General features: G+C 44.5%; 1 protein-coding gene across 2 annotated transcripts in view; it reads left to right on the plus strand.

Moving 5' to 3' along the window:
• Positions 1 to 1,062: 1,062 nt before the first annotated feature.
• The window catches only part of LOC144508317 (regulator of G-protein signaling 20-like), a 114,376-nt gene continuing 89,921 nt past the window's right edge, over positions 1,063 to 25,517 (plus strand). The window contains exon 1 of one of the 2 annotated variants that reach the window (XM_078236142.1): positions 1,063 to 1,145. Coding sequence is in view for 1 of the 2 variants with exons in the window: in XM_078236143.1 (XP_078092269.1) it covers positions 1,096 to 1,145 (50 nt within the window). In the remaining variant the exon portion in view is untranslated. The remainder of the gene's footprint in view (positions 1,146 to 25,517) is intronic. The other variant, XM_078236143.1, reaches the window with a different exon arrangement.

The following is a 25,517-nucleotide window of genomic DNA, read 5'->3' on the forward strand; positions in this document are numbered from 1 at the left end:
AAGGGGCTGGGGAAGGGGTTTGGGGAAGGGGCCGGGGAAGGGGTTTGGGGAAGGGGCCAGGGAAGGGATTTGGGGAACGGGCTGGGAAAGGGGTTTGGGAGGGAAAAGGGGGTTTGGGGAAGGGGGTTTGGGAAGGGGCTGTGTTGGGAGGGGTTTGGGGAGAGGGTTGGGAAGTAGGTTTGGGGGGCTGTGGTGTAGAGGCTGGGAAGGGGTTTGGGGGAAGGGGAGGGGGTTTGGGGAGGGAGCTTGAGGAGGGGGTTTGGGAAGGGGCTGTGTTTGGGAGGGGTTTTGGGGAATGGGTTTGGGAAGGGGGTATTTGGTGAGGGGGTTTGAGGAGAGGTTTTGAGGAGGGGGTGAAGGGGTATTTGGAGAGGGGTGAATAAGGAAGGGGTTTTTGGGAGAGGGTTTGGGAGAGGGTGGGTTTGGGAGGGGTTTTTGGGGAAGGAGTTTGGGAAGGGATGAAGGGGGTATTTGGTGAGGGGGTGAATGGGGAAGGGTGAAGGAGGTTTTTGGGAGGGGGTTTGAGGAGGGGGTTTGAGAAGGGGCTAGGTTTGGGAGGAGGTTTGGGAAGGGGCTGGGTTGGGGGGGTTTGGGAAGAGGGTGAAGGGGGTATTTGGTGAGGGTGAATGGGGAAGGGTGAAGGGGTATTTGATGAGGGGGTTTGGGCAGAGGCTGGGTTTGGAAAGAGGCTGGGTGTGGGAGGGGTTTGGGAAGGGGGTGAAGGAGGTATTTGGTGAGGGGTGAATGGGAAAGGGTGGGGGGGGTTGTGGAGGGGGTTTGGGAAGGGGCTGGGTTTGGGAGGGGTTTGGGAAGGGGGGTTTGAGGAGGGGGGTTGGGAAGGGGCTGGGTTTGGGAGGGGTTTGGGAAGGGGGTTTTGGGGAGAGGGTTTGGGAAGAGGCTGGGTGTGGGAGGGATTTGGGAAGAGGGTGAGGGGGAGAGGTTTGGGAAGGGGGTGAGGGGGTACCGATTGAATGAAGCTCTGGGCTTTCCCACTCAGTGCGAGGAAGTGAATGGGTCTGCGAGCGCATGCGCAGCCCGTCTCCCGCTGCCAGCCGCCCAGGGTGTCGATCTGACTTCAAAAAAAACCCCAAACGGATGTGCTTTAGAAAAGGAAAGAGCAACAGCGCGGATTTTAATGACAAACTGTGAGTATTATCCTCACCTTTTCCTAGCTGCTGTGTATTTGTACTTGGAACATTCCCCAGCCTGGGCTTTGGGAGCTGTCAGTCTGAGGCTGCCAAATGTATCCGCTCCACATTGCTACAATCTGACAAATCTTCCTTTTGTGTGGCAGACTTTGCAGACAAATTCCAAATCTTCACAGAGCTGCCCGTCCGGCCCTCTCACTTGCTGAGTGAGATTGCAATATTGTGGCACAGGGGAGAGGGCTGGTGTTTCTTATCCTCTGGTGGCTGGGCTGATGCTTCTGGGTGCCAGTGAAACATTTCTTGTGTTTTATTTAACCTGTGCTGGGGAAAATGCAGAATTACCTCAGCCCTTGCTGCATTCTCTCCCCCCCCCCCCCCCAGTTAGTGAGAGCAGCCACACTGCGGGACTCCAGTCTTTGCCATTCTCTCTGGCTCCTGTCACAGTATTGAAGAGCTGGCATTGTCAGGATGCTGTGGCTGCTTTCAGAGGGGAAAGGTAACGCACAGGATTCCCAGTTTGCTGCACTTTTTGACCCCTTTCCCCTGTTGTTTCTGGCCACAGCCACCTGTGGTGGCTGCTGCTGGATTCCAGGCTCCAGCACACACACACACACACACTTTGATTTCCCTGTCCATGCATTGATGTGCCTCAGCGCTCTCTCTCTCTCTCCCTCTCCAACCTCAACAGTATGTCACTGGGATTGCGACGTCTACCAAGTGTCTCACTTGTGGTCAGAATTGCTGACTGCTTTAGACTCCCGCCGCCTTTCTTCGGTTCGATGCCGGCACCTTTATTTGCTGATACACCAGTAAATGATGGTTGTCGGCACCTTACAGCGGGGGCGGTGGGGAGGGTTGGGGGTGGATTAGGTTGATTGTTCAGCAAGATAATGAATGGGGCATGACCAAGAGTCGGTGCTGGCGAGGTGTGGAAATGGGGGCAGCTGCATTGGGAGGGGGAAATCGCAGTTCTCCACTCAAGATTCTGTGAAGCACTTTCATCCGTTTCCAAATTCCCATGGCTACAGACTTACACCCAGCTGTTTCTCAATGTTCACAAACTTATTCAATATTCATTTGAGGATATTCAAATGAATAGAGCTTGATAATGTACTGCATTCAGTGTTGATGATGAATAGCAGGTCTGATGTATCGCCCTCTGGGCCAAGCTATGTTGCACAAGCATCTGGCTCTAAAGAGGTTGTCGTTGTTGTCGATATGTTGTGTCGATATAAGGTGTAGGGCTTAGTTATTTCTTCAGTGCACAAGAGGAATATAATAGTGTGCACGCATGTTTAACACCAAGTGTGACGACAGGCCGCAGAGGTATGAAAGAAACTGCAGGTAATGCTCACTGTGCTGATGTAGTGGGTCTGGAGGAGTGGTTGGCAGAATTCAGGTACACTATTTATTCTCATCACAGATCAATTAAAGCCCCGTGGGCATGAGTGCAGTCAAAGATGGGTAATCAAGAGTGCTGTTGTATGCTTTGAATTCATACACTGTGGCAAACCAAAGATGCACATTGTCTCAGCAAAGCTGGTGGGGGAAACCAATATCACGTCGTTATTTTGGTCATCTCTCAGCAGAGTATTGCAGCACTGGCGTGGAACATTGTTGTGACGAGAGAGGCACAGCTCTTGCACACTCCTCCCCAAAACATAAAACCTCATTCCCACTATGTGTGAACGATATTTCTGTAAGATGGACATAGTCTTGAATTATTTAAGATGGTTTCTCTTCTTTGCCTTCCTGTCTTTTTACTTCCTGTCACATACTTGTGTTGAAGCGCCATGACATTTAGGAAACTGTCATGAAGGAATTAGCAAACCAGACACTGGAATGGAACTGAATTAAAATCGAGAATTGAAACTACTTTATCATTGTGCAATATTATCCTGAATTATTGACTGGGTCTACCTGTAATAAATACATTTGGGCTCAGAGGCGTATTCAAGCCAATTTCTTTCATGATGTCCATTAATTTAAAAATGGACAGAAGAAAACAAGAAATACATTTTATGCTTAATAACTATTTATCAAAAGATCAGATAGAATCTGTGGAAAGAACAAGCTAATTAGCTTTTTCCAAAACTGCATTGCTTCCTGGCCTGGGAAATATTGCCAATACTTTCTGCTCTTGCTTTAGATTTCCTGCAGTCAGTATTTTTTAACTTTACATTAACATTTATTATCACATTCTAACCAATTTTTTGTAAACCTTGTAAAGTTTATATCATCACAAACATGATCAATATTCCAGTAAAATACACCACATCTTGTTTGTGTACACAGTAGCCCAAGGAGTGAACTAAGGTGGCACAGTAGCACAGTGGTTAGCACTGCTACTTCACAGTGCCAGGGACCTGGCTTCGATTCCCGGCTTGGGTCACTATCTGCGTGGAGTCTGCATTTTCTCCCTGTGTCTGTGTGGGTTTCCTCCGGGTGCTCTGGTTTCCTCCCACATTCTGAAATACGTGCTGGTTAGGTGCATTGACCTGAACAGGTGCCGGATTGTGGCAATTTCACAGTAACCTTCATTGCAGTGTTAATGTAAACCTTACTTGTGACTAATAAATAAACTTTAACTTTAAGCATCACCTTGGGCTGGAGCAATTTAACGTAGTTAATGGATATGCTCTAATCTACATTTATGTCCCATGCATTTGTATTGACTCAGCTATATGGTTGACAACACGACGGCAAAATTGCCCCTGTATTCAATATCATAACCTTTATTAAATTATTTGTACAATTTATTCAATGTGCAGCTTTTTATTTTTTATTTTTTAAGAGGAACAAGTAGTCATCTAACTGGCGAATTGTGTAATGCATATGCGCCAATGTTGAAGCTGTTGAGAGCTCAGTTTTGATTAATCAGGGCTCATTCATCTTATGTGTAGGATAAATGATGTTTTCGGGATTCCCCCTGCGTTGTTAAAAAACACCTGACACCACCTGACATTGAAAGAATTCAAAATGTCTGGTGGTAGCATTTCATTCGTCAAACATGATGAATGAAATGTTAACTCCTAATCAATACTGTCAAAGTATGGCTCCAAATTTAATTCTGTCACCCCTCTTTAAAATATGTGTAATTTCTGAAGTGACATTTACAGCATAGCATTTTCTGTAGCATACTTTTCAGATGATACTATTATCAATTAATGCTAATTTCTTCTTTTCTGAAGGAGGGCCCAGCAAATATTCCATTAATGTGAAAAACTGTTGTCTATTCTTTTAGCAGAGAAGCACTTTATACATTAATGTAATATTCTGGTGTTGATCTAATCAGAGGGATATTCAGAGGGATTAATTGCTAACTACAACCTGTAACCTCATGGTTTGGCATACCCCTCACTCTCCCATCAAGTCAGGGGACCAACCCTGGTTCAATAAGGAGCGTGGAAGAGCGTGCCAGAAGCAGCAACAGGTGTACCTAAAAATAAGATGTCAAGCTTCTGAAGCTACAGCACAAAGCATATGCATATTAAAATCAGTGGCGGCAGCATGTTATAGGTGGAGGTAAGTGATCCCACAGCCAATAGATTCAGACAAAAACTGTGCAGTTCTGCCTCATCTAGTCATGAATGATGATGGAAAGTTAAGCAACTAATATAAAGAGAAGGAAGAGACACTATGAAAATTCTTATTGTTTACCAATGGCAGAGCCCAGCTCATTAATGCAAAAGGCAAGGCTGAAGTATTTGAATACAGTTTCAGCCGTAAGTTCTGCCTGTTAAATAAGTTATGTGCCCATGGTGTTAAGGGTAAGATCCTGGCACGGATAGAGGATTGGCTGACTGGCAGAAGGCAGAGAGTGGGGATAAAGGGGTCTTTCTCAGGATGGCAACCAGTGACTAGTGGTGTGCCTCAGGGGTCAGTGCTGGGACCACAACTTTTCACAATATACATTAACGATTTGGAGGAAGGAACTGAAGGCACTGTTGCTAAGTTTGCAGATGATACAAAGATATGTAGAGGGACAGGTAGTATTGAGGAAGCAGGGGGGCTGCAGAAGGACTTGGACAGGTTAGGAGAGTGGGCAAAGAAGCGGCAGATGGAGTACAATGTGGAAAAGTGTGAGGTTATGTACTTTGGAAGGAAGAATTTTCTAAATGGGAAAATGCTTAGGAAATCAGAAACACAAAGGGACTTGGGAGTCATTGTTCAAGATTCTCTTAAGGTTAATGTGTAGGTTCAGTCGGCAGTTCAGAAGGCAAATACAATGTTAGCATTCATGTCAAGTGGGCTAGAATACGAAAGCAGGGATGTACTTCTAAGGCTGTATAAGGCTCTGGTCAGACCCCATTTGGAGTATTTTGAGCAGTTTTGGACTCCATATCTAAGGAAGGATGTGCTGGCCTTGGAAAGGGTCCAGAGGAGGTTCACAAGAATGATCCCTGGAATGAAGAGCTTGTCATATGAGGAACGGATGAGGACTCTGTGTCTGTACTCATTGGAGTTCAGAAGGATGAGGGGGGATTATATTGAAACTTATAGGATACTGTGAGGCCTGGATAGAGTGGATGTGGAGAGAATGTTTCCACTCGTAGGAAAAACTAGAACCAGAGGGCACAACCTCAGGCAATAGGGATGATCCTTTAAAACAGAGATGAGGAGGAATTTCTTCTGCCAGAGAGTGGTGAATCTGTGGAACTCTTTGTCGCAGAAGGTTGTGGAGGCCAGGTCATTGAGTGTCTTTAAGACAGAGATAGTTAGGTTCTTGATTGATGAGGGGATCAGGGGTTATGGGGAAAAGGCAGGAGAATGGGAATGAAAAAAAACAACCATGATTGAGTGGTGGAGCAGACTCGATGGGCCGAGTGGCCTAATTCTGCTCCTATGTCTTATGGTCTTATGATCCATCCTAGCCTCTTCCTGACATTCCCATCAGCACAGACGTCCCAGTCTTCAACCAATTTGATTCACTTTGTGCAATATCTAGTAATGGCTAAATATGGAAAATAGAGCAAAGACTGTGGGCCTCAACAGCATCCTGACAGTAGTGTTGAAGATTTGGTGTTCCAGAATTAGTTGCACCTAGTCAAGGCTTTTCTAATGCATCAATGCAATGAAGTGCAGGATTGCCTAATTATTTTCTGTACATGTAAAGAAGGTCAAATCCATAGAACCATTGGAAAAGTTACAGCACACAAGGAGGCCATTTGGCCCATCTTGTCCATGCCAGCCCAAGGACACCCAGGTGCCCTTTTTAATTCCACTTTCCTGCACTCTGCCCATAGCCCTGTAGCCTATAACACTTAAGATACAGATTCAGGTACTTTTTAAAAGAGTTTAGGATCTCTGCCTCCACCACCAACCTGGACAGTGAATTCCAGACACCCACCATCCTCTATGTAAAAACGTTCTTCCTCATGTCCCCTCTATACCTACTGTCACTTATCTTGAATTTACATCTCTTGGTTCTAGAATTCTCCACCAAGGGAAACAATTTTATCCTGTCCACTCTATCTTTTTTCCTCATAATATTGTACATCTCTATCAAATCACCCTTCTTTATTCCAAAGAAAATAACTCCAACCTATCTAATCTCTCCTCGTAGCTGCACTTTTCTAGCTCTGGCAACATTCTTGTAAACCTCCTCTGCACTCTCTCCAGAGCAATTACTTCTTTCCTGTAATGTAGTGACCAGAACTACACAGAATATTCCAGCTGTGGCCTGACCAGTGTTTTATGCAATTCCAACATTATATCCTACTTTTATATTCTATACCTCTGCCAATGTAGGAGAGCAATCCATATGCCTTCTTTACAACCTTGCCTACTTGAATTGCTGCCTTTACTGTGTACTCGTATGTCAAGATCTCTCACTTTATCTACCCCTCTTAGTTTATTCCCATTTATTTTGTATTCCCTATAACTGTTTGACCTCCCTAAGTGCATTACCTCACACTTCTCTACATTAAAATCCAACCAATTACCACTGCATCAGTTTACATTCAATCCTCAGCAAAGTGATAAGTGTTGTCAACAGCGCTACTAATCGATGCTTACTTTTATTCTAACTGGACCATGCAGTTGGCTCTATTCTCTCTCCGCAGATGCTGTTGGAGCTGCTGAGATTTTTCAGCATTTTGTTTTTTTTCCAATAATGCCCATACTATCCCTACAAACCCATGCCCCCACGCACCTCCATAACTCCTATACCTGCCATGTCAACAGATGCCCCCATACCCACAGGAAGCATTTTTCTAACACTCTAGACTTTTTTATTTAATGGGTCGATCTTTTAAACGACTTAATAGCTTGAGTGCTCCCTTTGACAGTTGCTTTTGACAGGTCCTCTTGCTAGTTCTGACAGCCAGCTCCCTTAAACAAGTGTTTCTGCAAGATGCTTCTGACAGGTGATTTTGATAGGTCTGTTGGCAATTAAAATGAACTTGACAGTAATGAGTTTATGCAATTTTTATGCACATTTATGCCTGTTTTTAACAATTCCAAAGAGTGCCTGCTCCACCACAAAGGGCAGCTGACCTTCACCAAAGACATCCTGGGACCAGATTCAAAGGGGTACCTTACCTCCCCAAAGGGGTATCCAGGCTTTGCAAATGAATCCATCAAGTTTAGACCTCCACTTACCTGTTCTAATCTACACACGTTGGGTTTCACACTCCTGCCCTACTAAATTCCCACTTCAGTGGAGATAGCTGGTGATTTAAATGGCCAGCTGCCTCTGCAAACTGCATGAACTCTGGCTCCAACTCCATTGCTGCCCCTGCAAAGGTAGGAAGTGCTACATTGGGGGGCATGACTGTGGATTTCTGGGCTCATCCACCATTCTTGCCATGACGGTCAGGCATCACAGGAAAAACCCAGGCCTCAGTAAGTGTGCAAAATTATGACTGTTAAAACTCAGAGCTAATGGGACGAATTTTCCCGTTCCGCCCGCCACGGGAATCATAGCAGGCAAGGGGTGGACTATGGAAAGATCTGTTGACCTCGGGCGGGATTGTCTGGTTTCAGGGGGAAAGGTGGCCGGAAAATCCCATCCAATGTGTACAGCCACAAGAACAGCAACCGTAACAACTGGCATTTATATGGTGCCGTTGACATAGAAAAAGTCCCAAAGTGCTTCACAGAAGAGTAATCGGAAAATAATGGAAGCTGAGCCAAAGAAGACATTGCGAGTGGTGACAAAGTGCTTGGACGAAAAACCATGATTTAAATAAGGTCTTGAGGAGAAGGTAGCTGGCTGAGGGCACAGCTGCCACTGGACTGCACAGGTCAAAGGGATGGAGAATTGTAGGGTAGGGTGCTACAGCTGTATATGTGGAGGAAATTAAAGAGGCAGGAAGGATAAGGACATGAAAGGATTTAAAAGTGAAGATTGAGAAATTTAAATTAGAGGCATTAAGAGACCATGATCCAATGTAGACCAGAAGGGACAAGAGTCAGGTGTGAATGGGATGTCAGAATTTGGACAGAAAAGCTTTATAAAAAGTGGAGACTGATGTCATCCAGGAGAACATTTGAATAATTGAGTTCTGAGGTAACAAACATCTGGATGACTGTTTCTGCAGCAGATAAGCTAAAAGTTGTAATAAGAGATGGAAGGAGGCAGTCTCTGCAATAGAGAGGATGTGGGTCGGTTGCGCAGCTCTGAATTGAGTAGAGTGCGGAGATTGTGAATTACCTGATTTAACCTGAAATAGTGTTAGACAGGGAAAAAGAATAGAATTGGTGTCAAGTGTTTCGCTTTTTAAAGTGTCAGCTGTGTTTCGGTGGGTATCATTTTCACCTCAATGTTAGAGGATTGTGAATTCAAGGATTTAAGAATATCTTTCAAGGCTGGCATGCCAGTGTAGTACTCAGGGGCTGCTGCACCGTTGGAGGTGCAGTCTTTTGGATGAGATGTTAAACTGAGGCCCTGTCTGCCTATCAGATGGATGTAAAAGATCCAATGGCACTATTTTGAAGACAAACAGGGGAGCTAACCTGGTGTCCTAGCCAATATTTATCCCTCAGTCAACATCACAAAAATCAGATTATCTGATTCGTTGCTGTGTGAAAATTAGTTATCGTGTTACCGACATTACAACAGTGACTACACTTCAAAAGTACTTAATTGACAAGAAAGTGCTTTGAGATGTCTGGTGTTCGTGAAGACTGTTATGTGAATGCAAGGTTTTTCTTAGCCAAACAGAGGAGAGGCATTGGAAGAGGTTTGTCATGTTAAAGATTGCAGAGAGGTTGTCACCGGTTGACAGAGCACTGTCACAGAGGATGCCATTTGTCATTTTAATTAGTGCTGTTCCAATACTGTGGCAGAATAGGAAAGTTAAATGGAGAGATTTGAAAGATGACAAGATATCGAGGATGATAGAGGGGGAGGTTTTGTGAGGAGGGCTGTGATAACAGCTGTTTTGAAAGTGGGTGAGACATTACCCCATTACATAAGGTAGAGGAGAAACTATTTACAATGACAGCCAGCATGGGCAGAAGAAAGGAAATTTGGCTGGTCAACATTTTAGTGTGAATGGAGTCACTGGCACTAGTCTCCCATGAGAAATGAGGAACAGAGTTTAAAAATAAAGGGTCTCTAAGACCCTTTAAGACAGAGATGAGAAGATTTTTTCCTCTCTCTTTGAAATTTCTTTGCCCAGAGAGTGGTGGAGACACAGTCAGTGAATATTTTTAAGGCAGAGGTAGATTCCTGACTATCAAGGGAGTCAAGGGTTATTCGGGGGTGGGGGGGAGAGGGGGGCGTGGCGGTTGGTGTCAGTGGAATGAAGAATTGAGGCTGCAATCAGATTAACCATGATCTTATTGAATGAAGGAACAGGCTTGATGGGCCGAATTACCTACTCCTGCTCCTAATTTGTATGCTCAAATGTAAGGGGCCAAGCGATTGGGTTTCAGCAACAAGCTAAGTTTGGGAAGGGCTTGAGGAGAGAAATGAAAGAAGAGTATGGAACAAAGGCTAAGACGTGGGCAAGCTTGGGTTCAGTGGAGAAGGGGTATGGGTGAAGCAGCAAAAGTAGCTGAATTAGTTGGAAGTATTGGAAGTAGAATAAAAAATTAGGAACAAGCTGAATTGAACTGGCTAGACGAGAGGATGGGAAAGTTGCGGGATTGATAACAGTCTGAAATGAAATCATATCTAGTTATTGAAGAGCAGATTCAACTAAGTAACTTGAATGCTGCTCTATTATGTAAAATCAGTACGCTTCAATGAAGTCTGGACTCATCTTGCTGAAAAGTGCCCTACTTAGGCTGCAGCCTGCAGACAATGGTTGGTTCTGGTCATTGAAAAACTAAAGAAATTCAAATCCCCATAAATGATGCAGAAAAGGACTGCGAGGTTGATTCTGAAGCCCTGAAATTAACTTGAGGACATGTTAGGAGCGGGGAGCTCTGATATCACATGGGAAATTCAGAAGTAAGTTCAGTGCATCTGTCAGAAGAATTTGAACACAGCCAGGTCATTATCATTTTACTTCTGGGTTTGGCATCAATTTCATTGTACTGGGCATGATGACAGAACACATGGCTCAATCCAAACCACAGCTTTTAAAGGACCAACCTAAATATGCAATTTGGAGGATTTGAAGCAAATAAAGGAAAGGTGTGGAAATAGATACATAAAGGCTGTGTCCTATTTCAAAGATGCCTTCCTTGATGTACTGTAGGAGGCTGTGAGGAGCAGGAGAGAGATACAATTCCTCAATACTGCTGCCGGAATGTTGTCCGGGCCTAAAACCTTTACCGTTTTTGGTGCCCACCCCACATGAGGTAGAATCTTACATTCCTCCGCCTGTGGGTTTGCACATGTTTGTGGGGTGGGGGGTTGGCGGGGGGTGGGGGGGGGGGGGGGTGGGGGAATGTGGTGCCCATAACATTTCTTGGATCACCTTCCCACCAGGATCCTACTTGTCCTGACCTCTCCGCAATTTTATGGTAAAGGCCTATGGCAACCCGCCTGCCCTTGTCCCAATGAAGGCCTTTAAGTAGTCAATTAATTTCTACCTAACAGCTGGTTCCCCCCCCCCCCCCCTCCCCCAGCCCCAATTTTTGGACTGGAGGGAGGAGTTCTGGAGCCGTATGGAATTTGACCCTGTTCAGACTTTGGGGCAGGAATGGGAGGTGGGGACTCACCTCCAATAATAGCTCCCTTTCAACATCAGGTGCTTTCCCCCTACATGAGACACCGAGAAACCTCCCTCCCCCCCCCCCCCCCCATCCCCACCCTCCAGTGAGTGCTCATTCCCTCCTCCCCTACCCAGTCTCTCCATCACATTTATCTGGTGCTAGTCTCCAAGGACTGAGACTCTTGAAGTCCCAGATCTGGGCACTGCAGCTTTTGCCACTGCTAGCTCCATGAAGCGGGACCTGCTCCTGAGTGAAGTGCGGAAGTCCTGTCTTCTTGGAGCATTGAATAGCTGTGGGGCCTTTGGCAGCCAGGTATCCTCCACTGACTCTTTGGGTGGTGGGTTGGGAAACCTCGCCACCCTTAAAATCTTGGCCATGGAGTGAATCAAATTGGTTGACGTCTGGGACCTGTGGTGTTGGAGGCCAAGATTGATCATCCAATCAGTACTTCTGGCTGAAGGTGATTGCGAAGGCTTCAACCTGTTCTTTTGTATTGATGTGCTGGGATTCCCCATCATTAAGGATGGGGATATTTGTGGAGCTTCCTCTTCCGGTATGTTGTTTAACTTTCTAGCAATATTCACAATTGGATGTGGCGGAACTGCAGAGCTTTGATTTGATCTGTTGGTTACGGGATCGCTTAGCTCTGTCTATCACTTGCTGCTTCTGCTGTTTAGGTGTATAATCCTTTCCCATAGGTTCACCATTTTTACCAATGCCCGGTGCCGTCCCTTGCATGCATTCTTCATTGAACCAGGTTTGATCCCTGGCTTGATGATAACAATGGCGTGAGAGAGCGTTTTCAGGTTAGAAGTGATTCAATTTCACAGGAAAGCCCAGGAGCCCTTCCAGATGAGTCCCCAGGACATGGCAGGGTGGAACTGACCCATGCAAGCCCCTCCTATTGGTGTTTGAAAGAGCATTATAAGCGGGACAGAACTTCAATGCAAAATTATTTAAAATATTGATGGAACTTCTTGCATTAATATTTAAAACACGTGGGTAGGAAAGTTTTTTGATGAATATGCAAACACTGTGAGATGGTCTTTTCTGATTTCTCACAAAATGGTCAATGAATTTAGAAAAAAGCTAGTTCCTGGTACGCCAGAAATAGAATCCCTTGCCTGCTGAATCTTGAAGATTATGTTCAATGCCTCTAAAATCACTCAAACCCCTGCATGGTGATTGAAGGAAGTCTAGTTTTCATATTGCTTTAACAGTGAATAAATGCTTCTATATTTGAATTTGATAAATACCAGCTTCCTTATTCCTTGTACTTGAAGGATGCATTAGAAGCTGTTGATTCTCTCTCTGGAAGCACTGTAATATGGTAGCAATGTAATATGCTACCGTATTAGTGGGCAATGATTAGATCTCAGTGTTCATAACCTAAGTGGTAGAACTCTGCGCATCATTTAGATCAGTAAAATGTTTAATTTATTTGCAGTCTTAAAAGCAAAATAAAAATGATGGCAGTACAATGCTGGCTAGAAATTCTGGTATCAATTTCTGAGCTGGCAAATTGTAATTATGGATGTTTCATGTTTGCAAATTTTTTTCTAATTTCAGAACAGGAAGTGTTCCCTCTGGTAATCAGGAAGTAGCCTAAACTGAAATCCTCTTACAGCAATTGTCTTTAAGTAAGAAAATGTATCATTGACGTCTTTACCCAAACACAATTGTGTGACCTATTAAATATGGTACATGCAGAGGCTATACTGCTGTGAAATCAAACAGTTAAGTCATGTAAACTAGTTATCTGGGGAGTATATCTTCCACTCAGCACTAAGCTTAGCCAAAAAGGACATGAGTACAAAGTGATTTGCATGCTTTGTAATCACATCTGCTCTTTTATTAAAAGTGAACTGAGGAAAAGATAGCTCGCTGTTATTGTAGGTAATGTGAAACAAAGTTGGATAGATTGGAGAAATTGGGATCCTTCCTGCTGGAGCTGAAAAGGTTGAGTGGGGACACGATCGAGGTGTTCAAAATAATGATCTGTCTGGACAGAGCTTATAGTAATTGTCCCCATTGCAGAAGGGCCTGGCAAAAGAACCAAACGCAAACAGAGAAAATTCTTTTTCGCAGAGCATGTCATGACCTGGAATGCATTGTCCGAAAGATGGGTAGGGGGAGGTTCAATTGTGGTTTCCAAAAGGAAATTAGATACGTACTTGCAGGGGAAGAATTTGCAGGAGAAAGGGCAGACATTGGAAGTAGGACTAACTGGGTTGCTCTTGCACAGAGCCAGCGCAGAATTGATGGGTCAAATGGTCTCTGCCTATGCCGTAACCATTCTATGATTTTGATGAGACCACTTTCAATATATTGACTTGGAAATTCTGTGGGACAATATTATAAGAACATAAGAACTAGGAGCAGGAGTAGGCCATCTGGCCCCTCGAGCCTGCTCCGCCATTCAATAAGATCATGGCTGATCTTTTTGTGGACTCAGCTCCACTTAACCGCCCGCTCACCATAACCCTTAATTCATTTACTGTTCAAAAATTGATCTATCCTTGCCTTAAAAACATTCAGTGAGGCACCTCAACTGCTTCACTGGACAGGGAATTCCACAGATTCACAACCCTTTGTGTGAAGAAGTTCCTCCTCAGCTCAGTCCTAAATCTGCTTCCCCTTATTTTGAGGCTATGCCCCCTAGTTCTAGTTTCACCCGCCAGTGGAAACAACTTCCCTGCTTCTATCTTATCTATTCCCTTCATAATCTTATATGTTTCTATAAGCTCTCCCCTCATTCTTCTGAATTCCAATGAGTATAGCCCCAGTCTACTCAGTCTCTCCTCATAAGCCGACCCTCTCAACTCCAGAATCAACCTAGTGAATCTCCTCTGCACCCCCTCCAGTGCCAGTATATCCTTTCTCAAGTAAGGAGACAAAAACTGTACACAGTATTCCAGGTGTGGCCTCACCAGCACCTTATACAGCTGCAACATAATCTCGCTGTTTTTAAACTCCATCTCTCTAGCAATGAAGGACAAAATTCCATTTGCCTTCTTAATTACCTGCTGCACTTGCAAACCAACTCCTTGAGATTCCTGCACAAGGATACCCAGGTCCCTCTGCACAGCAGCATGCTGCAATCTTTTACCATTTAAATAATAGTCAATTTTGCTGTTATTTCTACCAAAATGGATGACCTCACATTTACCAACATTGTACTCCATCTGCCAGACCCTCGCCCACTCACTTAGACTATCTATATCCCTTTGCAGACTTTCAGCGTCCTCGGCACACTTTGCTCTTCCACCCATCTTAGCGTCATCTGCGAATTTTGACACAATACACTTGGTCCCCAAGAACAAAGAACAAAGAAAATTACAGCACAGGAACAGGCCCTTCGGCCCTCCAAGCCTGCACCGACCATGCTGCCCGACTTAACTAAATCCCCCTATCCTTCCGGGGACCATAGCTCTCTATTCCCATCCTATTCATGTACTTGTCAAGACCCCCCTTAAAAGTCACTACCATATCCGCTTCCACTACCTCCCCCGGCAACGAGTTCCAGGCAACCACTACTCTCTGTGTAAAAAATCTGCCTCGTACATCTCCTTTAAACCTATGCCCCCTAGTAGTTGACTCTTCCATCCTTGGAAAAAGCTTCTGACTATCCACTCTGTCAATGCCTCTCATAATCTTGTAGACTTCTATCAGGTCTACCCTCAACCTCCGTCACTCCAGTGAGAACAAAGAATTAATTTCTAGGTTCTCACCTGCCGTAGCCTTCCTGTCATCAATTTTTGGCATGTTATTTGTGTCTTCCACTGTGAAGACCGACACAAAATACTTGTTCAATGCCTCAGCCATTTTCTCATTTCCAGTTATTACATCCCCCTTCTCGTCCTCTAAAGGACCAACTCCAAATCATCTATGTAAATCGTAAACAATTGCGGACCCAACACTGATCCCTGAAGCACACCACTAGTCACTGATCACCAACCAGGAAAACACCCATTTACCCCCACTCTTTGCTTTCTGTTAGTTAACCAATCCTCTATCCATGCTGTAACACTGTGCACCTTTATCTTATGTAGCGGTCTTTGGTGCTAATGCCTTGTCAAATGCCTTCTGGAAATCCAGATACACCACATCCACAAGTTCCCCATTGTCCACTGCACATATAATGTTCTCAAAGAATTCCACCAAATTAGTCAAACATGACCTGCCCTTCATGAACCCATGCTGCGTCTTACCAATGGGACAATTTATATCCAGATGTCTCGCTATTTCTTCCTTGATGATAAATTCAAGCATTTTCCCTACTACAGAAGTTAAGCTAACTGGCCTATAGTTACCTGCCTTTTGTCTACCTCCTTTTTTAAACAGTGGCGTCACATTTGCTGTTTTCCAATCTGCAGGAACCACCCCAGAGTCCTGCGAATTTTGGTAAATTACCACTAGTGCATTTGCTATTTCTCCCGCCATCTCTTTTAGTACCCTGGGATGCATTCCATCAGGACCAGGAGACTTGTCTACCTTTAGCCCCATTAACTTACCCAACGCTACCTCTTTCGTGATAATGATAGTTTCTAGGTTCTCACCTGCCATAGCCTTGCTGTCATCAATTTTTGGCATGTTATTTGTGTCTTCCACTGTGAAGACCGACACAAAATACCTGTTCAATGTCTCAGCCATTTTCTCATTTCCAGTTATTACATCCCCCTTCTCGTCCTCTAAAGGATCAATGTTTACTTTCGCCACACTTTTTAGTTTTATATATTTGTAGAAACTTTTGCTATCTGTTTTTATATTCTGAGCTAGTTTACACTCATAATCCATCTTACCTTTCTTTAGAGCTTTTTTCATGGCTTTCGGCTGACCTTTAAAGATTTCCCAATCCTCTAGGTTCCTACTAATCTTTGCCACTTTGTATGCATTTTCTTTCAATTTGATATCCTCCTTTATTTCCTTAGATATCCATGGTTGATTATCTCTTTTTCTACAGTCCTTCCTTATCACTGGTACATACTTTTGCTGAGCACTGTGAACAATCGCTTTGAAGGTCCTCCACTGTTCCTCAATTGTCCCACCATAAAGTTTTTGCTCCCAGTCTACCTTAGCCAACTCCTCCCTCATCCCTTTATAGTCTCCTTTGTTTAAGCACAAGACACTGGTATTGGATTTTACCTTCTCACTCTCCATCTGTATTTTAAATTCAACCATACTGTAATCGCTTCTTCCAAGAGAATCCCTAACTGCAAGGTCATTAATTATTCCCATCTCATTACACAGGACCAGATCTAGGATAGCTTGCTCCCTTGTCGGTTCCATTACATACTGTTCAAGGAAGTTCTCGCGGATACATTCTATGAACTCCTCCTCAAGGCTGCCTTGACCGACCTGGTTTGACCAATTGATATGTAGATTAAAATCCCCCATGATAATTGCTGTACCATTTTTACATGCATCAGTTATTTCTTTGTTTATTTCTCGTCCCACCATGACGTCATTATTTGGGGTGGCCTATAGACTACACCTATCAGTGACTTTCTCTCCTTATTATTTCTAATTTCCACCCAAATGGATTCAACCTTTTTTTCCATAGAACCTATATCATCTCTCACTACTGCCCTGATATCATCCTTAAATATCAGAGCTACACCACCTCCCTTACCTTCCTGTCGGTCCCTCCGAACAGTTTGATACCCCTGGATATTCAACTCCCGGTTGTGACCATCCTGCAACCATGTCTGTGTGGAATTTGCACATTCTCCTCGTGTCTGCGTGGGTTTCCTCCGGGTGCTCCGGTTTCCTCCCACATTCCAAAGATGTGGGGGTTAGGTTGATTGGCCATGCTTAAATTGCCGCTTAGTGTCCTGAGATGTGTAGGTTAGAGGGATTAGTGGGTAAAATATGTAGGGATATGGGGGTAGGGCCTGGGTGGGATTGTGGTCGGTGCAGACTCGATGGGCCGAATGGCCTCTTTCTGTACTGTAGGGTTTCTATGATTTCTATGATTCTATGTCTCTGTAATGGCCACCAAATCATACTTGTTCGCCATGATTTGTGCTGTCAACTCATTTACCTTGTTTCGAATGCTACGAGCATTCAGATAAAGTGCCCTTGTGCTAGTTTTTGTACCTTCTTTTTGAATTCTAACACTTCCATTAATAACATCTCATTAAAGACTTACATTATCATGTAAGTCTTTAATGCATTTTTAGGACCATAGCAATATATTATACACAAGCAGGCTATTCCACTCACTGTGATTACAAACTAATATTGCCAACAGCAATTTCTAGCCATAATGTAAAAGAGATTTCTTTGATGAACTTTTGGAGATTGAGAAAGCTTCAGAGAAATTACAGATAGGACAGATGGCAGATGGTGCTCTGGAGGAAGGGGCCTTATACACCAATGTGGGTTTTCTCTTTTCAAGCTTTCTTATATTCTTTGGAATATTGTGAGAGCCAGTAGTGGTGGCGACTAGTAAAACCTGAGGGTCTTGAGAAACAATATTTGTCTAATGTGCAGTGAAATATGAAGAACCAACTCAGAAGACGTTAAGGAATTTTATAGTCAGATTTTAAAAAAACATCTTATCCACATTGAGGTAAAATGAAACGAGGGAGAAACGGAAAGAAATGAAGACTTGCTTTATCTTCATTTTCTCATCACAAAAAGCGATGCAGCTCCACTGTGGGTCCCGTTATTTAAGAAGGGTAGGAAGGATAACCCGGGTAATTATAGGCCGGTGAGCTTGACGTCCGTGGTAGGGAAGTTGTTGGAGAGGATTCTTAGAGATAGGATGTATGCGCATTTAGAAAGGAATAAACTCATTAACGATAGTCAGCATGGTTTTGTGAGAGGGAGGTCATGCCTCACTAACCTGGTGGAGTTTTTTGAAGAAGTGACTAGAATGGTTGATGAGGGAAGGGCCGTGGATGTCATCTATATGGACTTCAGTAAAGCGTTTGACAATGTCCCTCATGGTAGGTTGGTGCAAAAGGTTGGATCTCATGGGATAAAGGGGGAGGTGGTTAGATGGGTGGAGAACTGGCTTGGTCACAGAAGACAGAGGGTGGTAGTGGAAGGGTCTTTTTCCGGCTGGATGCCTGTGACTAGTGGTGTTCCGCAGGGCTCTGTATTGGGACTTCTGCTGTTTGTGATTTATATAAACAATCTGGAAGAAGGTGTAACTGGGGTGATCAGTAAGTTTGTGGATGACACGAAAATGGCTGGACTTGCAGATAGTGAGGAACATTGTCAGAGGCTACAGAAGGATATAGATAGACTGGAAATTTGGGCAAAGAAATGGCAGATGGAGTTCAATCCAGATAAATGCAAAGTGATGCATTTTGGTAGAACTAACGTAGGGGGGAGCTATACGATAAATGGCAGAACCATAAAGGGTGTAGATACGCAGTTGGGGTCTGATGTTGCAGTTGTATAGTACGTTGGTTCGGCCGCATTTGGAATACTGCGCCCAGTTCTGGTCGCCACACTACCAGAAGGACGTGGAGGCTTTAGAGAGAGTGCAGAGGGGGTTTACCAGGATGTTGCCCGGTATGTAAGGGCTTAGTTATGAGGAGAGATTGGGTAAACTGGGATTGTTCTCACTGGAAAGACGGAGGATGAGGGGTGACCTAATAGAGGTGTATAAAATTATGAAAGGCATAGATAGGGTGAACGGTGGGAAGCTTTTTCCCAGGTTGGTGGTGACGTTTGCAAGGGGTCATAGGTTCAAGGTGAGCGGGGGGGGAGGTTTAACACGGATATCAGAAGGACGTATTTTACACAGAGGGTGGTGGGGGCCTGGAATGCACTGCCAGGCAAGGTGGTGGAGGCGGACACACTGGGAACGTTTAAGACTTATCTAGATAGCCACATGAACGGAGTGGGAATGGAGAGATACAAAAAAAGTTCTAGTTTGGACCAGGGAGCGGCACGGGCTTGGAGGGCCGAAGGGCCTGTTTCTGTGCTGTATTGTTCTTTGTTCTTTCTAAGTTTCACTTCCATAATTACAGAACTCACATTGTGGAATGCACCATAAAATCTGCAATAAAAGTCCACATTTATTTCATTTCCTGACTGCGTGAATTCCCTCCATTTGTTTTCTAGTTTCTTTTGGCCCACTTAAAATATGGAGTAGAAAAATGATCTGTTCCCAAGCCCTTTGAAATACAGCTCAAAGCTGATAGCTAGACACGACACAACAGAGATGACTCCTTTTATGGTGAGGTAGTTGGCGTCACAGTTCCGGAGCAACAGAAATGCAGTTGAGAATTTAGTGAGTTGGAAGCAGTGAGCCTTGAAGTTCCAGATGGCTCTGTGAATTTGTGCAGTGAGCTTCAGTCATCCCAAATCCAAACTCCAAGATAGTAACAGATCACTTCAATTGGCCACACCCAAGAGTGGCAACTCCTGCTCACTGTGTTGTGTGTGTGTCTTTTAGGATGACAGAATTAGCATGGCTTATTGCCTCTTCCTCCATTATTGAGCAGTTTTATTCATCTCACAGTTGAGATAGGCACTCAGGAAAGACAACCAAGAGACATTCAAACAGATTGAGCCTACTGGAGGTTATTTAGGCTGCAACCTGGTTTCTTGTTTAATTTGTAAAACAGAGATACCATGTAGACATCTTTAGAGGTGGGAAAACCTATTCAATGTTGCCCTCATCCTGATAGCCATCATCTAGCTCTGTGTAGACATTCAGTGCGCAGAACACCAAGGGCAGGATTTTCTGGCTGCGTACACCCCAAGAGCGGAAGTTCCAGCCCGAGGTCAATGGACCTTTGCATGGTCCGCCAAATTTTCTGTCCCACCCACTCCGATTCCCATGGCGGGTGGAATGGGAAAATACCACCCCAGGTATCACTGGTTAATAGCATCCCAACTTGTCGGTGAAGCCAAAACCAAGACGCAGATGTTTTCTTTATTGAGCGTGTGATGCCTTACTCAGTCTGATAGCTCTCCTCCCACACAACCCAATGTCCCAGCTTACCTTAATTATATGTGCTGAAAGATGATTAATGCCCAATACCTGTTTCTTTTCATCTTAACAGTGTAATTGATATGACATTAACAAACCTTAACAATATAATTGATAAGACATTAACATCACTATGTGTTGAAGTTCTACCTGTACCCAGCATTACGAGGGATTGATCTGGCCATTTTGCCACGGAATGCTGCAGCCAATTGGATCATGCCTTATTGGAACATCTGTCCCTCATGGCAAAAATTGTGCATAAAAAAACCCCTTTGACCACAAATTTATCAGACAGTGATCTGCACATAACATTCCCCAGGTCCTGGAGAAAAAGAAAAGAGTGACTCCTTTCATATGATTCCCTGAATAGACTGTCAAAGTTATTTCACAGATTATCTCATCACAATAACTTTCAAACAAGCACCAAGATGTCATTTGGATGGTGGTGAGAAGGGCCCTCCCTTTCTTTCATGCACATCTTGGGCAGGATTTTCCGGCCGTGCTCGTCCCAAGGTGGGAAATTCCCGCCCAGGATCAACGGATCTTTGCATGGTCCGCCCCCGCTGGCTACGATTCCTGTTGCGGGCAGGACTGGAAAATTCCACCCCTTGAGTCTCAGCGCCACTGCATGTTGCCCTTGAGGTGGCTGCTGTATGGAAGAGACCATCGTCCACCTTGTTCTGGAATGTGTCTTTGCAAAGAAGGTCTGGAAAACCTTCTTTGCAAAGTGGGTGTTTTTGTCGAGGTTTGTCCTGAGTAGCTCGGTGATTGCGGGACTGTGCGCTCTATGGGCTTTCCCAGGGACTTACACTGAGATAAACACCATCTACAGCTGCAGGATCATCAACTTGGTGAAAGGTGCTCTTTGGTCTGCCAGAAACCCGTTCATTGTCCAGTGCAAAGAGTCATCCGCAACAAGTGTTGCAGTCCTTGCCTCCATGCTGAGGGCTAAAACTCAGGGCAGCTGCCACTGAGGCTCAGTGGGGAAAGGCCCACTGAAAGGTCTAAGGCCCATCTGCCATACTACACTGAGGGGTTGGAAAATGTCAAAGCCCTCGGACTGTCTGTCGAAGATGAATATATGTTGCAAATATCACATGTAAATTGTAATTGCATTGAGGCACTTCAGAATGCAACATGCTTCATGGAAATAAGCTAATCATTTAGCACTTTCATTAATGTTCAATTTCGACTGTTACGGAATGTAATTTTACAATCGTTTGCGAATAAAGTATATTTTTTTGAAGGAATTGTAAAACAAAATCTGACACAGAAAAATTTTGTTCCAATAGTTATTCTCTAATGAGCACGGAGAGAAGTATAATGAAATATAACTGGCAAGATCAATTTGAATTTGGCGAATGTATTAAACCAGTTGTGACTAAGATTTGCTTTGCCAAACTTGAGCAATGTGTAAATAGTACCTGTTTGAACTCTACCAATTATGATAATACAGATCAGAGCAAAATCTATAGCACTGGCCATGATTTCATGCTTGACCCTTGATGGACATTTTGGGTGGGATTTTCCGGCCACGCTCACCTCAATGCTGGAAAATCCCACCGATGTCAACGGACCTTAGAATGGTCTGTGTCCCGCCCGCTGTGATTCCCATGGCGGGCAGGATGGGAAAATTCCACCCTTTGAGTCTTCACATAATACTTACTCTTTCAGTTCACCTTTTCTTAATCCTATCCAATATGCTTCATTCAATGTTGTTCCTCTGTTGATAATTTACATGCGTGTTTCTAGCATGACAAGTTAAAATACCTCAATTAACTAGTAAATTAATAGATATAACTTAAACTATAATTTCCTGAGGACAGTCTACTGTTTTGCTCATTATTGAAACTCATAATAAAACAAAGAACGTTATATTTCATGGAACCTTTTTGTCATGTCTCAGAAAATCTGGACAAACAGTGCAAATTGTCATTGACATCAGTATTCTAGGGTTTCTGGTGATCCACTATGGCTGGATTTTTCATGGGAGCAGGGTTGGGTGGCTGGTACTGCTTGCCCCTCCCTGGAAGTAAAGTTGCTAGCAAACTGATTGATTTAAAAATTATTATATTACCCTGCAGGTTCCCTTAACAAGCAGGATTTCCACCCTTAAGTGGAAGGAAATCCCATCCTCAAGAGCTGGCGGCCAATCAGATTGGCTGGCATCTCTTGTCGTCTCATTAGCGCCAGATCTCTGCAATGAGTGTCGATGGGATTAGGCCCCAGGAAGAAATGTCATGGATGCTGGAGACAGTGAAGTCAGGCCTTTTTGGATGGGTTGGTCAGCCACGTAAAGAGGGGGGGAATGAAGTTTGAAGGCCAGACAGAGAAGCAACTTAGGTGGGAAAAAATGGCCTTCACACTCCTACCCGCTTTCCACAGTCCTGAGTATTATGGCAGTGGAGGGGAATTATGGACCTTAAATGACCATTAAGTCCACTTAAGAGCCTCTCAATATGTTGGGCGCCTTACCCACTCCCCATATTATGGGGACTAGGTTGGGGCAGGCAGGAAGATGGCAGCCCCTGACATTTCAATGGGCTCCCCTGCCGAAAGCATGCCCAGTAGGGGTGGGGGAACCATGAGAAACAGCCCCTGCTCAAATTACAGCAAGAAATTGAGAAATCCAAGGATCTATGACATCCAATTGAATCACTGGAGTTGATCGTCTCATTCAAGGGAGAATGTGAGAAGAGATTCATTTGGGGATTATAACACCTGCAACAATCAACTCCCTCAGTGCTGCATTGAAATGTCAGCCTGTGCAATGTAGACTTGTCCCAAAACAGGGGCGTCAATTGTATGGCTTGTTGTCCGGATAGGGGCTGTGGAACAGTTTTATCCGGTCTGTGGTGTGATTTGTCAAATCTTCTGGAATTTGACTGCAGACCACTGCTTCTAACAGCAGAGAAATGAGCAGCTGATAAGGAGTGAGCAGAAGCACAGTGGCACAGTGGTTAGCACTGCTGCCTCACAGTGACAATGTTTGATTCCCGGCTTGGGTCACTGTCTGTGTGGAGTTTGCACATCCTCCCCGTGTCTGCGTGGGTTTCCTCTGGGTGCTCCGGTTTCCTCCCACAGTCCAAAGATGTGTGGGTTCGGTGGATTGGCCAGACTAAATTGCTCCTTAGTGTCAGGGGACTAGTTAGGGGAAATGCATGGGGTTATGGGGATAGGGCCTGGTTGGGATTGTGATCGGTGCAGACTCTATGGGCCGAACGGCCTCCTTCTGCACTCCAGAATTCTATGATTCTATGAGAAGCTGGGGACTGTCTTGTGGGTAAATAATGAAACATCCTTGCCACTGTGTGCCAGGAATTGCATGCCCTGATTTTGTATCACAAAGTTTAATGTCACATTGGAAAGATAACACATGGGATAGTGCTGTACGCCTCAGATGTGCATGGAAACGTCATTCTGGATTATGTACTGAAGTCTTTGGATTGAGATTTGAATTAATAACCTTCCGATTCAGAGGCATCAGTTCTACTCCTGAACTAAGGCTGACATTTTGACATATAATGAATCTAACATTTGAAAAGCATCTCAGCCCTCCACGTATCCTTTTATTTTTAAATATTTGGAATGATAGTGGAATGGATTGAATATCTTTTTCAGCAATATAGACCAGAATTCTCCAGCCTCCCATCACCGGGTTTCTTGGCAGCAAGAGGCGGCATGCCATTCGCTAATGGCAGGAGCTTCTGGTCCTGCCACTGTTAGCGGGATTCCCCATTGTAGCCACCCATGTGGCCGGGAAAACCATGGCAGGACCAGAGAGTCTGCCACTGGAGAACAGCCAGAGAATTCCGGCCATAATGCGGCAAATGGATCGGTTTTAATTTCTTGTCTCTGTTAATGTGCCATGTTGTCGTTGGCATCCTTCCATCTATGAGAGATAATGAATGTGCAGCAAACAAATACATTTAGGTGGAGGTGTCTTCATTTGGTGCACCTTTGCTCATGACCATGGACGCAAGTCCTGCCACAAGTACCGCACATGAAGCTGCCACGTGACATGGTGGGTTGCTGTTTTCCACATTGGCGTCTGTTGCCAATCAAACCACTGGTTCCCATAGTATGCCAGTCCACAGGTGGTGTCACTATTTTTCTCCTTCAACTTTTAGTGACTTACAGGTGCAATAGTCAATGTTCAGGGTCTTCATGTCACGCTGGCAAACATCTTTGAGGTGGTGCCTTGTGGCACAGCCTATGTAGAAAGTCAAATTATTCTTGGCTCTAGGTTGCTATAGTGCTAATGACAGGTGTAAATTGTTTTTGGAGCAGGTGGCCAAAATCTGAATCTCAAAGTAAAGTGCCAGTGTATAGCGTAGTGTGTTGGAGCATCAGCAACTTACATTTCGAGCCATTTCACTTTAGGTTTGAACTGGAGAGGTAAGAAAAAGAAAAGGTGAGATTGTGAAATCCATCAAAAAGAGATTGAGCTTAAGCAGCCCAGGAAGTCCAACTTTTTGAAACAGAATCCAGACAGATGAAAGCAGAAACTTCAACAAATAATTAACACCAGAAGTCAGAGTTACACTTGTTCGTTTATGACTTCAAAAACATGGTGTAGGCTCTGACGAATGGAAAAAGCTGGAAGGTGAGATTGGAGGATGACATTGTCCCGGTGACTGGGATTCTAATGATCGAGGTCTCGGAGAAACAGACATGTTTACGCTTAAATTCATTAATGTGCTTTTAGTCCCACCATCAAACTATTTATTCTCTTTGGCAAACCAAAGACCTCCAGCTTTACAAATGAAAAGTCTACCTTTTCTGAAAACCAAAAATAATTGGGCAGAATTCTGGAGTGGGTGGGTAGCTGGGCAGGAGGGGAAGAGATGGTTTGCCCTATATCCCCCCCACTCCCTCCGGAAGCAAAAAGCAAGGTCAGTGTGGAGCTAGCCCACTCCACAACAACCTACCCCACAGCCCTAACGCTGTGTGAGAAGGCTAGGTAGGGGCAGTGTGGGACCTCTGCTCCTCACAGTGGTGGAAATCCCCCAGCGAGCAGCTCCATCAGTCTGTCATGCCAAGAGTGCATTAGGACTACAATGCCAGGACTACAATGAGGAAGAAAAAGACGGCCCAATGTTTCTTAGTTTAAGTCCGAGGTCTTGAGCAGGAAAGATTTGGACAGGTTAGGGAGGGTGTTGGGGAGGTGGAGGGTGGTGTGTTTCATGCAGAAGTCAAGTAGGAAGAAAGTTGGGGGAGGTTCTATTTTAAGAGGCTGTGATAACCCCCACAAAGACCAAGGTGAATCACTGATTGATCTCCCTGTGGGACTTGTTGAG

This window comes from Mustelus asterias, chromosome 20 (genome assembly GCF_964213995.1).
Source record: "Mustelus asterias chromosome 20, sMusAst1.hap1.1, whole genome shotgun sequence".
Taxonomy (NCBI): domain Eukaryota; kingdom Metazoa; phylum Chordata; class Chondrichthyes; order Carcharhiniformes; family Triakidae; genus Mustelus; species Mustelus asterias.